General features: G+C 46.8%; 1 protein-coding gene across 1 annotated transcript in view; it reads right to left on the bottom strand.

Moving 5' to 3' along the window:
• The window catches only part of VAX2 (ventral anterior homeobox 2), a 33,448-nt gene extending 18,180 nt beyond the window's left edge, over positions 1-15,268 (bottom strand). Inside the window, exon 1 of the mRNA XM_025353490.1 lies at positions 14,987-15,268. Within this exon, the coding sequence (XP_025209275.1) occupies positions 14,987-15,233 (247 nt within the window). The 5' untranslated portion in view covers positions 15,234-15,268. The remainder of the gene's footprint in view (positions 1-14,986) is intronic.
• Positions 15,269-16,113: the final 845 nt, after the last annotated feature.

Here is a 16,113-nt window from a genome sequence, read left to right as displayed (position 1 = left end):
ACTCAAATGACTGCATATGGGGAAACAATAGCATGGAAAGTACAAGATAAGGGGATATTAGACACATGTATCTATAGTCATAGAGTTTATCATAAAGGGGCATTCGAGATGGGAAAAGAGTGATTTAGTCAATTAGGCAGATTGGTGATCATAAATTGTATGTTTGGAATAAAATTAAGTTAAATTTCTGTCTTGCTCCATAAATAACAACACATTTAAAGTGGATTAAACAGCAAGTCATAGATGATAAAATGATAAGCGCATTACAAGAAAATACAGGAGGATGTTTTTAGAATCCTAGGCTTGGGATGAGATTTCTCAGCAAGCTACAAAACTGGAGGCTGTAGGCCAGGCATGGTGGCTCACGCTTATAATCCCAGCCCTTTGGGAGGCAGAGTCAGGTGGATCACCTGAGGTCACGAGTTCGAGACCAGCCTGGCCAACGTGGAGAAACCCCGTCTCTACTAAAAAATACAAAAATTATCTGGGCGTGGCGGCAGGCACCTGTAATCCCAGCTACTTGACAGGCTGAGGCAGGAGAATCACTTGAACCTGGGAGGGGGAGGTTGCAGTGAGCTGAGATTGTGCCATTGCACTTCAGCCTGAGAGAGAGAGCAAGACTCGGTCTCAAAAACACAAATAACAAACAAAAAAATACTGGAGGCTGTAAAGGAAACATAAAGGATGTATTTGACTACATTAAAGCTAAAAACTTGGGTGACAAAAGCACCAAAATCAAGGTAAAGTAAAATAAACAGATTTGAAAAAAAATACATTTAAGAGTCAAAGAGGCTGGTTGTGGTAACTCATGCTGGTAATCCCAGCACTTAGGGAGGCCAAGGTGGGCAGATCACTTGAGGTCTGGAGTTGGAGACCAGCCTGGGCAACATGGTGAAACCCCTTCTTTACTAAAACTACAAAAGTTAGCTGGGCGTGGTGGCATGCACCTGTAATCGCAGCTACCCGGGAGGCTGAGGCATGAGAATCACTTGAACCTGGGAGGTAGAGGTTGCAGTGAGCCGAGATCACACCATTGCACTCCAGCCCGGTGACACTGTGAGACTTTGTCTCAAAAAAAAAAAAAAAATTAAAGTAAACAGCCTAATAAAATAAATGGTCAAGTAATTTATCTGGGTCATTCACAGAAAAAGACAGCTAAATGGCCAATAAACCTATGAAAGGGTAAGCATAGCTTTATAGTAATCAATATAATACAACAATGTTTCCAGCAACAATGGAAAGCCCTTTATATCCCATAAGATTGAAAGGACATTAACAGGTGATTAAAAACAATGATGACAATTAATAACAATGATGCACTGTAGGGAAATCTACATTCCTATACGCTATTAGTAGAACCATAAATGAGTCCATCTTTTAAGGCTGCATTTATCAAGATTAAAGATGCACATAACTTTTGCTTCAATTATTTTATTTTATTTTATTTTATTTATTTTATTTTTTTGAGATAGAGTCTTGCTCTGTCGCCCAGACTGGAGTGCAGTGGTGCGATATCAGCTCACTGCAGCCTCCGCCTCCTACGTTCAAGTGATTCTCCTGTCTCAACTCCCGAGTAGCTGGGATTACAGGTGCCCATCACCACGCCCCCTAATTTTTGTAATTTTTTAGTAGGGACAGGCTGGTCTCAAACTCCTGACCTCAAGTGATCCGCCCACCTCGGCCTCCCAAAATGCTGGGATTACAGGTATAAGCCACCACACCTGGCCTGATTTTATTTTCGTTGGCATTTGTGCTAGAGAAACACAGGCTCAGGTGCTCCAAAGTATATACAACAATGATGTGTATTGCTGCACTGCTCAAAACACCAAAAATTTGAAAGCATCTTCAATATTTTCCACAAGACAAATGGCTGAACAAATACTGGTACATTCATATTATAAAACACCATGTAGTAATTGAAAAGAATGAGGCAATAAGCTATATGAACAGACATTAGTGTATGAAAGTAAGTTACAGAATAACGTGTAGTTTAATCTCATTTATGTAGATTAAAACAACTGAATATTTTCAACCATTCAATATGTATTTAATAAGCACTTATGTGTCAAATACTATTCTAGGGCCTGGGGATACAGAAATGGGCAAAAGAGAAAAGTACTTGTTTCCATAAACCTTGTACTAGGGAGGGAGACAGATAATAAATGTAAAGTTATTTATTTATTTATTTATTTATTTACTTATTTATTTTGAGACGGAGTCCCCCTCTGTCGCCCAGGCTGGAGTGCAGTGGTGTGATCTCGGCTCACGGCAACCTCTGCCTCTTGAGTTCGAACGAGTCTCCTGCCTCCACCTTCTGAGTAGCTGAGATTACAGGCGCCCGCCACCATGCCCACTAATTTTTGTATTTTTATTAGAGGCAGGGTTTCACCATGTTAGTCAAACTGGTCTCAAAATGCTCAAGTGATCTGCCCGCCTCAGCCTCCCAAAGTTTTGAGATTACAGGCGTGAGCCACTGCACCCGGCCTTCAAACAACCTATTTTTAATAAAAAATAAATTTTAAAAATATGTTAAGGCAATGATGAGTGCTGGGAAGGCAATAAAACAAGATAAGGGGATATTACTGTCCCTGCCCTAAATAACAAAACCCAATAACCAGAGAGAGTATGTGTGCTGCCACACCCTTTCTACTTTGATGGTCTTCCAAGCAGGAGTGAAGAAGCTTTACCAGCCTGGGTTTCTGAGTACCAAGATGAGCCCCTGTCCACTTGAGATGGACTTATGTGAGTGATAAATGCATTTGTGTTTTGTTGGGCCTCTAAAATTTGGGATTGTCTCTGCAGCAAAATATAGCCTATCTTACTAAAGTAGCCCTCTTTTTTTGAATTGCTCCTTTTCTGGGAGGAGTTTGGGAGGAGCATCAGGAAAGAGGAACAGCTTTCATTACAGGGCTTCCTTGCAGGTAGGCACTTATTAGGGTGAAATGTACTCATTCCGAGTCCTACATTTTGCTGCCCCTCAAGTCTCCTCAAAGAGGGGTGAGCTCTGGGGGTATGTGGGAGGATGAATTCTGCCCAGAGAGCCTTTGCTTGGGAGAGGTGGTGACCCCTGGCCTAACAGTAGTTAGCTTATGCTTCTGACCTCAGGTGCCCTGCTGGCACCTCTCCCAGTAGACACCTCCCGCGACGCCCCGTCCCACCTCCAAAGCCCTATCTCACTTCTTTTCCTACCTAGAACCAGGTAGTCTCTGTGCACAATAAGCTGATAATATGCTGACTTTTTTTTTTTTTTTGAAACGGAGTCTCGCTCTGTCACCCAGGCTGGAGTGCAAGGGCGTGGTCTTGGCTCACTGCAATCTCCGCCTCCCGGGTTCAAGCCATTCTCCTCCCTCAGCCTCCTGAGTAGCTGAGATTACAGGCGCCCACTGCCGTGCCTGGCTAATTTTTGTATTTTTAGTAGAGACGGGGTTTCGCCATGTTGCCCAGACTGGTTTTGAGTTCCTGACCTCGGGTGATCTGCCCACCTCGGCCTCCCAAAGTGCTGGGATTACAGGCATGAGCCACCATGCCTGGCCGATAATATGCTGACTCTTAAGTGTGCAAGGCCCTTCCTGCCCCTACCTACAAACATAATGTGATTACTATAAAAATTCCTTATGGAAAATTCATTCTCAAGTTTATTGGGAACATTGAAAATGCTAGAATAGTCAACAAAAAAAGTTAAACAATAGGAGTGAATACACGTATTACCACACAGCAAGTATGTTACAAATCTACAGCAACTAAAATGGTATAATGCTGCACAAGGGTTATGAAGCAAATCCATGCGTCTGTGTGGATCTGGCATGTTATGAAGACAGTATTTCCAATTAGTTGGAGGAAAGACAGGGTTATCAGAGACATGGCTTTTGGACAATTAGTTCATTATTTGGAATAAAGTTATTTATCTCACACTGTGTGCAAAAATAAACACAAATTTAAATGTAAATAAAGCTCTAAAATTTGAAGAACAAATATAAAATAACTTTCTAAAAAGGAAACTAAATGACATATTTGAGTGCCAAAAATAAATGCTTCTGCTGGGTAAGAGACAGTTAAAACACAAATGAAGATTGGGAGAAAATATTCATAATGAATGCTTAAGAGAGTCCTAATGTCTGGTGTACACACAGCCTCTGTAAACCAGTGAGTAAAGTCAAGCAGTCCAGGGAGAAACCAAACAAATTATTCAGAGAAGGAGAAATGCATGTGGTTAATAAATATGAAAAACGACTCGGGCTAGAGGAATCAGAAAAATGAAAGTTTTAACAGCAATGAGATACCTCTTTTTTTTTTTTTTTTTTTTTTTGAGATGCCATATTTTATCTATGAGACTTGGAAAATTGTGCTGGCAAGGCTGAGCAGAATTAGGTTCTCTCAAGCTCTGTTAATAAGAACATAAATTGATATAATATATGGTTTTTGAAGAGAAATAATGCCTAACTAAAGTTAAAATGCACAGTGCCTTTGTCTCAGAATTTTTATAGAGCTTTCTATCACACAGAAACATTGGCATACTTGATACATACAGACCCATTGTTTGTAGCATAGTTTGCAAGAGGGAACAAAAGGGAAAAAACTGAATGTTTATCAATAGGAAAATTGTCAATAAAATCATAGTCTAGTAATAACTTTTGCTATATGTAGACATGAACAAGAATGAGACACATAACCTGGGTGGATGTTTATTGTATACTACTAAGTGAAATGGCAAGTGTGCGTAAACCCATTTTTATATTTTTAAAAAGCGTAAAAGTAAATCCTCTGTGTGCATGTGTCTGTGTTTTTATAACCACACAGGAACAAATCTGGCAAAATAAGCACCTCACTCTTCTGTTGCCTCTGAGGAGTGGAAACTGATCAGGGAGGAAAGATTCTACGCATTTTTTGTCTTTCTTTATTATTTCTTTTGCTGAAAAAACTAGGTAATAAAATTTTTTTGGTAACAAAAATTTTTAATATGTTTGTGTATGTATATATAATGTTTTAAATGCTGGATGACGATTTTCCTAACTAAGAGCTAGAATCTAGAAGCCCAAAAAGGAACGACCATTAAATGTGGTTAGGGTTTAAATGTCAGTTTAGGAAAAAAAAAAAAAAAATCCCACGAAGAAAGTTTTTTGTTGTTGTTGTTTTGTTTTTTTTGTTTTTTTAGAAAGTGACCTGGGAGTTGTTTGCAATACATGTCACAGAAAAAGGGCTCCTTTCCTTACTATATAAGTAGCACTTACAAAGATGAGAAAATGATTAGATGGAGAAATGGCTAAATATATGAATGATTCACAGAAGAGAATATTAAATGAAAAATAACTACATAAAAACATGCTTAACCTCACTAGCAATTTAAACTACTAATAAAATGGGATTATTTTGTCACTTGAAAAGATTTCACTCTAAAAAATTAAGTATATCCTGAGTTGGGAGGACGTAGAGAAATGGCACTTTTATACAAGATGGCTAAGAGCATAAATCAGTATTTTTGATATAAAATTTGGAAATACTATCATAACTTTAAATTTATATCCTTGGATTTTAAAAGTTTGCTTCCAGGAATTTATCCTGTAATTATATTCATACCGTGTATATGTAAAATGATTGTTGTTACTTTAAATATTTTATTATGACAAATTTCAAACATTTACAAAATTAGGGAGAGCAGTATAATGAGCTCCAATATACCTGTCACCCAATTTCAACTATTAGAAACTCAGGAATAATCTTATTTCTTCTATCCTGCTGTAACTGTTAGCAAATTCTAGAAGTCATAACATTTCGCTTACGAGTATTTCAACATGTATCTCTAAAAAAGGGGGACTCTTAAGAAAGTCACCTACAATACTATTATCACAATAAAAATTGACAGTTATTCCTTAACATAATAAAATATCCCACCTGGTTTTACATTTTCCAAATTGTCTCATAAATAAGATTAAACAAAATCATTTGTTCAAAGGAGCACTCATTCTATGGTAAAAATGAGATGTTGCCTGATAAAAAGATAGGAATAATTAAATATAAAACAAACCATTTGTTCAAATTAGGATACAAAGATGTTCACTACAGCCTTGTTTGTAATAATGAAAAATTACAACCAACCTAAATATCCATCAATAGAGAACCAGTTAAATAAGTTATATTATATCTACATAATGGAATCCTATGTGGTGGTTAAAAAAAATGAGGGAGTTCTAGAAAGAAAGATTTCCACAAATATTCTTTTGCCATACTTGCAAGCTAAGACAATTTTTTTAAATTAAAAAAAAGCCATTGCCAAAAATCCCATTTTTGTAATATATAACTTACATATTTGTATTTTTCAATTACTAGGTAAAGTTTGGAAGGTAAATCTTAGGAGTGGAAGTGTATTATGTAAGAGAAATGAGAAACTTTTAAATTTTATATGACATAGCAAAATAGTATGGATTGCTTTTGTAATTAAAAAGATATTTTATGAGAGGCCCAGGCAGGAGGATTGCTTGAGGCCAAGAGTTTTAGACTGGCCTCCTCAATATGGTGAAACCCTCTCTACTAAAAAAAAAAAAAAAAAAAAAAAAAAAAAAAATTAAAGCCAGGTCAGCATTGTGGGGATTGCCTGTAGTCCCAGCTACTCCAGAGGCTGAGGCGAGAGGACTGCTTGAGGCCAGGAGTTCAAGATTATAGTGGGCTATTGTTGGGCCACTGCACTCCAGCCTGGGTGACAGAGTGAGCCCTTGTCTCTAAAAAATAAAATATAATGACATAACAAAAATAAAAAGATACTTTATACTTTTGAAAACAAAAGACCATCCTAAACCGAATCAAAGGATAAATTGTAAACTAAAATGTTGCAACACATATTGAAAGCAATACATAGAGTTTCTGCAAATCAGTGAGGAAACAGTATATTTGCAAATTAAACTGGTCAAAGGAAATGAATCAATAGATAGAGGAAATACAGCTGGCTAATGAATGTGAAGATTGACAAAGATGAAATGATACAAAATGTCCAATGTGGGAACAGGGCAAAGGGGTGGGCATAAATTACTAAACTTCTCCTGCAGAATAACTTGGCTATATTTATCAAGATGTAAAATGTGAACTGTGCTGGCAAATTTGGGGAAACAATCACTTTCAGACATCCCTGGTGGCAGTGTAAATTGTTACTATCTTACCGAGGACAATTTGGGATTATCTTGCAAATTTCAAATACAGATACTATTTGACCCAGTAACTCACTTTTAGGAACTTCTCTGACAGATATACTCACACATGTGGAAATGACCAAGAACAAGTTTTTTTTATTTCAGGATTACATATAATAGAAACAGATAAGAAAATAACCAAATGTCCACAAATAGGGCACTGGTTATATGATATTCATTATGATCCACCTAGTCCATTTAAATTGAATATTATGCATCTATAAAAAACAAACAAATAGTTATTTACACCCCAAGATATATTGGGAGAAAAAAATGATATAACTGCACTGATTTCCATAGGCATAAACATTATCTGGAAGGACATATTAGAAAGTCCTTGAGCCAGGTGTGAAGTGGGTGATGGGGACAGGGATGGAAGAGGTTTTTCACGGGATACTTTTTAAAAAGTGCTGTGGCTCCCACCTGTAATCCCAGCTATGTGGGCGTTTGAGTCCAGCTTAAACCCAAAATAGTGAGACCCCCATCTCCTGATGTCTGGAAAAAAAAAAAAAAGATGTTTTGATGAATTATCTATTTTACAATTACCTATTACAGAAAATGAAACATATTTAAATTGCGTGTGTAAACCTTTTGAAGCAGCAATCACACTGCTAGAAACTTATCCCACAGAAACAAAGGTCGAGAAGACCGCTGCCTTCAAAGCTTACTTCAGTGTTTATACTAAGGAAAAACAACCCCGACGCCCCTCCTGTCTTTAGGGGAATTAGGCTTTCCCCAACCAAAGGAATACTTAATTCTACAGTCAAGGGACAGCAAGAACTAGTTCAGCAGAAAAGATGATCACTGCAGATTAAATTTTTTTAAATGGTAAATTGCAAAACAGCCTATGAAATATGATTCTGCTTTTATTTATTTGTTCGTATAAGAGCATGGAAAAATCGCCTGGAAGGACTCGCCCAGAATTGAAAACAATGGCTGTTCCCTGGGATCCTTCTCTGCCTTTGGTTTTTTAAAAAAAATCGAGCTCGTATTACTTTTTGAATTTAAATCCTCTATTTACCTGTCTACATTGTAAGTGTGGCCCTGCCGGAGGCTGTGCTTTGCAGTGTCCTTTGCCCGGCCCTGGCTCCCGCAGCTCCGCTGGAGGACGCCGTGGGCTGCCAAGCAGTGGGGAATAGAAGGCGGGATAGGGGCTCTGAAAGTCAGTGTCTCCAGCAAGACGCTAAGGAAACCGTGGCATCAACTGCGCGGTTATTTTTGGCTCCAGCCGTGGGCTGCAGCCTTGTGAGCTGGCAGGGGCAGGGGCACAGATTTATCTAGTTATTTCTGTCAACCCTCTGGCTGGCTTTGCCCGTGGAACCTCACACCCAGCAGCCGCCAAAAGCCGGGAGACTCACCATTGACTTTATGAGCGGCCCAGCGCTTCCCAAGACGTCCGCTCCAGCCTGGGCCGGCCTCTAAGCGGCCGCATATGTGAGGGTTTTCAGTTTTTGTAATTTTGTAGTTTTGTAATTTTGTAGTTTCAGGTTTTGTAATCCAGTGCTTCCCAAAGCTGCGGATTGCACAAACAAAATTCCAAAGCTATGGCGTTGCCAACTTCATGTTTTAACAATTATTCTATGTCCTGCCATGATCACTGTTTCATATAAGAAGGACATTGCAACGTCAAAAAATAAGATAATCTTAGAACACACGTTCTTCCAGGAGAAGGCGTTGGCCGCCTAGTACCTACAGAAATACGCGATGTTGATGAATTCTGTCTCGTTTAAATTATTTGAGAAGTATTTATTGAGTGCCTACTGTACGCTAAAAGCATCCGGGAAGATCGCCTGGATTTGGTGGGCACAGTGACCACCTTCTACGTGGTCTTTGCCTGGCGTAGAGGGAACAGGGCTCGGGGAGCCTGCCCCCTAGACTTCAGCGCGGAAGTCCCTACCCAGCTATTCATGGCCTGGCTGTGGGAGCTGGGCAGAAATAGCTCACATCCCTGGGACACTGCCTGCCGGCAGCTTCAGCCAGGATCCGTCTGGCACACAGTAGGTACGCGTTAATGTTTGTGGAATAAGTTAAAGAACAAGAAATGCGCGGTAGCTCAGTCCTGTAATCCAGCAATTTGGGAAGTCGAGGAGGAAGGATCCCTTGAGCCCAGGGGTTCAAGGTTACAGTGAACTATGATTGCACCCTTGCACTCCAGTCTGGGCGACAGAGTAACCAGTGTATCTAAAAAAAGTAAAAGAAAAAAGGAAAAAAAAAAAAAAAAAGAAAGAAAGAATAAAGTATGTTAAGGCTACCAGGGAGACGGTTCAAGGAGGGCCCTGAGCCCTTACAAGCCCAAGCCCCTATCAAGACCTTACAGCACACTCCTCCAGTCTGGCACTCACCCTGACTCTCTGGGTGCATTCACCCTGGCTCTGTAGGTCACATCCAAGCCTGGGGCTGCTACCTCTTTCTGCAGTGCTGGATGTCCCCAGTCAGCATCCACCAAACAGTGGGAGAACCTAGGGCACTGAAACTCCTAACCACCTTCTGGGATAAGCACGGTTGGGGGTGTGAGGAGTGAACTAGGCTCCTAGATCTGTCTGGCCCCAGGGATTGGTGGGCAGGCTCATGCAGCCTTGGTGTCCTCTATCAGAGTATCTTGAAATGGGGTACAGAATCTGCAGATGCACAGCCAGGTAACTGGCTGCTGGCTCTCCAAGGGTAGTCAGGTCTAGCATTATTTGTGATTTTATATTAAGCAAAGAGCAAATAGGCAAAATTCACATGCTCCACCTCCCACCATTAAAATAGAAATCAAAGAAATGTAGCCAACAAGAAAGGAGCGTGCGGCCAAGAGGTTTAATTGGGGAAATGGCACCCAGGCCAACATGATGTATAGACACCCTGTCTCCTTACAGATGGTGCACAAAAGAGGAGGACTTGAGCCCGGTGGCTTTGACTGACTGCGGGTGCATGCCACTGCCATCTCTTCCCTTTTCTGTAGCCCCAGGTACACACTCACTGTCTGGACTTCCAAAGAATTTGGCCTCCTTGCCCCTCGGACTCCCCAGAAGCTACCTGGGGGACCGTTCCTGAAGAGGTGGGTGTGTGGGGCGGGGGATGCGGTGGTGGTTCCATGGGTTCCTGGGTCTACCAGACCAGAAGGGGAACAGAAATCGCCTGAGGAGGGAAGGAGCTGTCTAATCTTCCTGAACGGCTCCCTGAAAATGAAAACTGGCACACAAGACACAACTACAAGATGATTTTTCGGGTTGCTGGTCTGCTTCAGTGTGTGTTTGTGGGGGTGAGGGTTATGGAAGGGGGAAAACAAAGGAAGACCCAAATGAGAGGGCCTGCCGGCATAGACCCACTAAGGGAATGTGGGCCTCCTGCCGAAAACAAGTAAAAGGGAAAAATAACGTAAAGCAACTCCAAGAAAACAAAACCAAAAAAAGAAATCCTCTACAAAAGCTAAAACCAAAAAATAAAAACAAGTACAAAAATCTCAAAGTGTAGTTCCTTGCATGAGCCATTTACACTTTTCCATGTCTGCCTGGGGTGCTGGTCCTGGGTTATCAGGTCTATTAACAGACTCAGATATTGAGACGAAAGTCCCATGGTCCTTGCTAAACGCCTGCGCAGCAGGGCTAGGCCTGCGGCCAGGGCCGATCTCCCCAAGCCCAGTGGCTGCTGGAAATCCAAGCAGAAAGCGAGCAGAGGCCGGCCGGCCATGAGCCTGGACCCGGCTGCTGGAGGCGAGGCGTCTGTCCCTGCAGTAACCTGCCAGCCGGAGCCCCGAAGCTGCACCCCCTTGCACGGCTTCTTCAGACGCGCCACTGGTAGATAGGGCCCCAGCGGCTGCACGCCATTGTGCTGTGTGTACGAGTTTGGACTTGCGTGTTTCTGGAGCGTGGGTCCCGGCTGCCCGCAGATTCTCCGAGGGGCTGGACTCCACTAAGGTCAATCCCACCCGTCCCACGGCGGGCATCGCCCAGCCCAAGCAAGAGGCCTGGGCTTCACGAGTCCCCTCACGGCCCCCAGCCATCCGCGCATCCATTCAGCTCCCGGGTGAAAGCGTTTTTGCTGCTGGTGGTGGGGTTGCAGCGAGTGGCTTCTTCAAGGGATCCTGCAGTCATCACGCCCTACCGCTCCCAGACAGAGGGGTTCGGAGGGTTTCGAGTGGGGTTTGAGGACCCACCGTGGTGGCTCTCAGCCCAGAGAGGCCGCTTTGGGTGAGCAGGAACGGACACTACGCATTGTCTGTAAAAGTTGCTGTGTTGGTGGACAGAATTTCCCGGATCTATCAAAATCGGTCGTTAAATTCGCGTCCGGATTAATTTGGGAAACAGGTGCGTTTGAGTGTGCAGGTGCGAGCGTTGATCGTGGAGTCGTAGGGAGTCTGGGGTCAGAGTTGTCCACCTCTTCTGCCTGCTGGGATCCCAGCTCCACCGAAAAGGCTGGTGCTCGGCCACTGCCCTGTGCTGTTTGAGCCACGACTCAGGCGGCCTGTTCCTTTGGTTGCTTCCTGCCTGCCTTTGGTGTGCGGTTTCCAATATAAAACAAAAGGATTCCTCCGTCCCCGCCCTCACTGGTCTAGGGACTGTGCACGCGGAGGTGTGGAGCGGCCTTCTCGGGCCTTAGGGTCCGAATGGGAGGCTCGCTGTGTTCGCGGTGCGATGTGCGGGGTGCCTGTTGTGCGCCCGGCCTATCATCTCAGCAGCTCCGGTCCGTGCCCTTGTGTGACGGGAAGGAGCCTTCATTTTGATGCACGGGAGGCATCACATTTGGCTTCCCTGGCTCTCTACCCTGCATTGGCAGAGGCTTGAGTCACTGGTCCCAAAAGGTTCCCACCAAGGAGATTGGGGAGGGCTGCACTGTGTGGTCTGCAAGATGGTGCTGATTTTCCTTTACCATCAGTGTGTTCTTGACCCCTAGGTGCTCACCTCCCAGTACAGCCCAGACCCTGGGCCAGAGCCAGAAGGAGGGGGAAAGGGGTGACTTGGGAGAGGCCTCAAACAACAAAGGTCCACTGCCCCACCCATCAAAAGTGGTTAACCTCAGAGCTACACCCTTCCTTCTGTCAACAAATATTTATGGAGATCCTACCGGGTGTTTGCAGTTTTAGACATCACCTCTGATTCTTGGCAAGTCCTTTAAGATAAGGGCTATGGGTCCCTTTGTAAGATAAGGAAGCAAGCAAAGAGAAACAAAGAAATTGGTTCAGGTTTAAAGGGCTATAAGGTCAGTAATCTAAACCAACTTTGCTTAACTCTGGCGCCCAAGCTCTCCTCCTACTCCCTGTGCCAAAGGACTCCCTCAACAAACCTGCTCCCCTGTGGTAGGCTCTTAGGTGGAGGAGTGCAGAATGAAAGGAGGCAGAAAGGACCCAGAAGGCCTCCCCAAGAAAGGGGAGGTCCTGAGGAGGCCCCAACCCAACATTGACACAGGACAGCAAGTGCAAATGCCTCCCTTTTACCTTTTAGTGGTTTCCTTCCAAAGATTCTTTGGGAGGATGTGTTCTCAGAGGTCAAGGGAAAAGTGTATTGAAGGCCTATGGAAGGGATGTTCATTCAGGGGCCAAGGCAGTTCAGACTTTCCTTCACCAGTCCAGGCCTGTCTCATTGATCAGAGCCCTGAGCCATGGCAGGACTGCCAGTGACTCAGGTGACCCTGGCTAGGAGAGATTAGTGGCAAATCACATCCTGAGCGTTTCAGGCCCATAATAACCTCCCCATCATTAAATGGGGAAGGGCAGAGGGATTTATAAAAGCCACACTTGCCTTTCATTTCTGTTAGGTGTGTAAATATATCCTCTATGCTTTAAATCTAATATTTTGATTATATTTTACAAACGCAATGGCACCTCTGTGTGTGCACATACATTTATAAAAAGTACACCCCCTGAAGACTCACACAGGCTGTCTTACATCCAGTGCAAGCCCATCTCTGCCTGACTGTGGATTGCTCCAGCTTGGGTGGCCCCACCTCACAGGCTGGAGGGTCACTTTTGAATTCCACTTCCTATTAGTTTACCCCTGAAGGCTATTTAATTGACATCTGTACACAAAACTTATTTGCTCTACATAAAGGGTTAGTAGGGCAGAGAGGGTGTTAGGTGGGCACAGAACTCACAATTGTCCTGGGGGGAAGAAAATGCCCACCCATAGGTGGGGTTCAAAGTGATGAGTGTCACAGGCAGGGACTTTAGATCTTCCCCTGGGAATGTGTGGGATTGGGGGACTGAGTTCTCTGGCAGTCCTACAGATTTTTTTTAAAGGAACCAAAAGGGCTGCTTATGCCTTCGCTCAGGACACCCCACAGTCTAAAGAGCAAAACCGGATTTAATCCCTGGTGCCCAACAGGTCCATACACCTGCTAGAATTCCTGATGGTATAACTGCCTTGACTTAAGCAGTCAACTATGAGTGGCAGTGAGCACCCACTGACCCAGTGACATCTGGCACCAGCAATGTTTCCCAGAGCTAGGGCCCCTACCTCTGTATTCAAGGCAGTCATCAGTCACCCTCACACTGGGCTGCCTTCATACTCTGCACTCCAGTCCTCAGAGCCACCCACACCCAGCAGTCGCAGAGAGGTCGTACCCAACTGGCCCAGGGTGTCCCAGTCAGCTTGAGGGTAGCCGAGCTCAGACCAAACAGAATCCCTTCGCTGGAACGACCCAGGGCCAGCTTCCAGCCTGTTCCCTTTCCCCAGGCGAAGGCCAAAGAAATCAGCTCGGGACAGTGGCCTCCAGAGGCCCAGAGGCTCTCCCGAGCGGCGCGTGTGAAGAGGCTGGAAAGAGGCAGCGGGAGGAAGCCGGGAGGAGGGAGCCCAGGAAGGAGCCTGGGGGAGCCATTACCGCCAGTGGCCTCTTCTGGCGCTGGGTCTCCCGGTCGCAGGGCTTCGGGGTGGAGGAGGCAACGGACTTCAGTCTCTGGCCGCGACCTGGGCTGAGGGCAAGACTCTGGAGTCCCCTTTCTCCTCCCATCTCGCCGGGCAAGGCCCAGATCCTGGGAAAGCGGAGCCCTCGGCACTGCGAAAGGCTGGCGCTGGGGGCCTGGGGAGCCTCGGCCTCGCGGCAAGGAGGCCAGGAAGAGCTGGGTAATCGGTCGCAGTCCAGATCGAGGCGCTTGCAGGAAGAAGGTGCCGGGAAGACGCGTTCGGCTGAGAGGAATGGCCAGGAAAGAAGAGAGGAGGACGAGAGCCAAGGGAGAAAGGGAAGGACGTGAAGGCCAGGCCGCGGGAAGACGGCGCCGAGAGCCGGCTGGGCCCAGGCGCCGCGAGGAAGTGGGAAGCGAGAGAGTGAAGCACAGCTGGCGAGCGCCGCGCACGCCACTCTCCGCGTCCCGCGCCATCTCCCCCGGGCAATCCGTGCGGGTCCGGATTGCCGGGGATGGGAAACGCGGCTGAGCAGGAGGGGAGGAAGCACCCCGGCCGCCCTGCAGAGCCAGGGCCTTTTCCTCCCGCGGTTGCCGACGCTGCTCTCTCCACGTCCTGTCCCCGCGGAGCGCGCGTGACGCTTTTCTCCGCACTTGCTTGAGGGTCACGGGACAGAGACCAGGCTCTCAGCATCCGGCACTCCATTTCTGCCCCCGCTACAGTAGAGGTCCCGGGTGGGCCTACGACTAGGGGACTGGACCGAGAGGCGGAGAAACGGGGACCGCTTCGGTCCCATACGCTGCTTTGTCCCCTCACTCAGCTCAATGTCCAGCACACAATAGACGCTCAAAATAATATTTGCTGAATGAATGACTGGATGACGAATAAATGAATATATGAATTGGGAGATGTCACCTGCAAGAAGGTCGGGGGCCCCAGTATGGGTAGGGTGAGGGTCCAGTGGAGCAGGGCCACGGGCTGTCCCCTTACCTCGCACCAGGATGCGGCGGCAGTGGTCTGCCTCGCCGGGCCCGGGCTGCCCGTCGCTGTCGGCTCCGCTCTCCCTGGAGCCTGCGGGACTGGAGGCTGAGGTCCCGGCCACCTCCGTTGGGCTGTGGCCACCGCCATCAGCTCGCAAGTCCTCCGCTCCGCCGCGGTCCCCGCCGCGCCCACCGCCGCCAGCAGACTCCGCCCGGCGCGCGGGGCCCCGGTCGCGCTCGGCGCCCCCATCGCCCATGCCGACCGCCACTGCCAACCCCACTATCGAGGAGCCAGCCTAGGCTGGTCGTGAGCGCCGCTCCCCGCCCCTCACGCCCCCGCCCGACTCCTCCTCTTCTGGCCCCGCCCCTGGCCGCTGCTCCTCCCCTCGCCGCTGATTGGGCGGGAGTCAGGGTTCCTAGACTCCCAGCTGCGCCGGGGCTCCGCGCCAGGGGGAGAGATGGAGGGGGAGGGGAGCAGTGGTCCCACTCCACCCGTAGTCTAGCCCTGCTCCAAACCGGGCAGAGGGAGAATGGGGCGGCCTTGAGGAATGCCCTACAACCCCTCCTAAAGTTGATCAATCTCTCCTCCCCTCCACCGTTCCCCTAGCTTACTCACCTCCCCACTCCCTTGTTCCCACAGAAGCGCAGCCGCTGCGCTCCGGCCGATTCAGCGGGATCAATAACCAAAGTGCGCAAAGAAGGCGACCTCGGCGAGACCTAGCAGAGAAGAGGAGGTTGGCCTTGCTCGGGGGCTTGGCAGGGTGGGGTCGGTGGGGGTGCTGGAGGCGGGGGCGCAGGCCTGGGCTCAGTGCGCCAACCCCTGGATTTATACCCACACCCACACTCATGAACGCAGACCGGAGGACGGCCTCCCCCGGCCCTCATGGAAGATCAAGGGCGAGAGTGGGCGAATGAGGCTGGGAAAGTGAGGCAAGGAGATCGACTTACCCGCGTTCCCGGGGGACACTGAACAGGCGCACAGGCAGACAGCCGGGTGCAGGCGACCAGAGACTCGAGAGCGAGGCTGACCGTGGTAGGCGGCAAAGTCCTGGTTTCCCCGCAGGTCTGAGGCCGTCACAGGGGACCGCACCACGAGACAGGGATAGAAGGTGGGGATTTCCTTGTTTCCCTCCGCGG

The sequence above is a fragment of the Theropithecus gelada genome, chromosome 13 (genome assembly GCF_003255815.1).
Source record: "Theropithecus gelada isolate Dixy chromosome 13, Tgel_1.0, whole genome shotgun sequence".
NCBI classification, from domain to species: Eukaryota; Metazoa; Chordata; class Mammalia; order Primates; family Cercopithecidae; genus Theropithecus; species Theropithecus gelada.
Note: the sequence above shows the minus strand (reverse complement) of the source record. Positions and strands in the feature narration are given on the sequence as shown.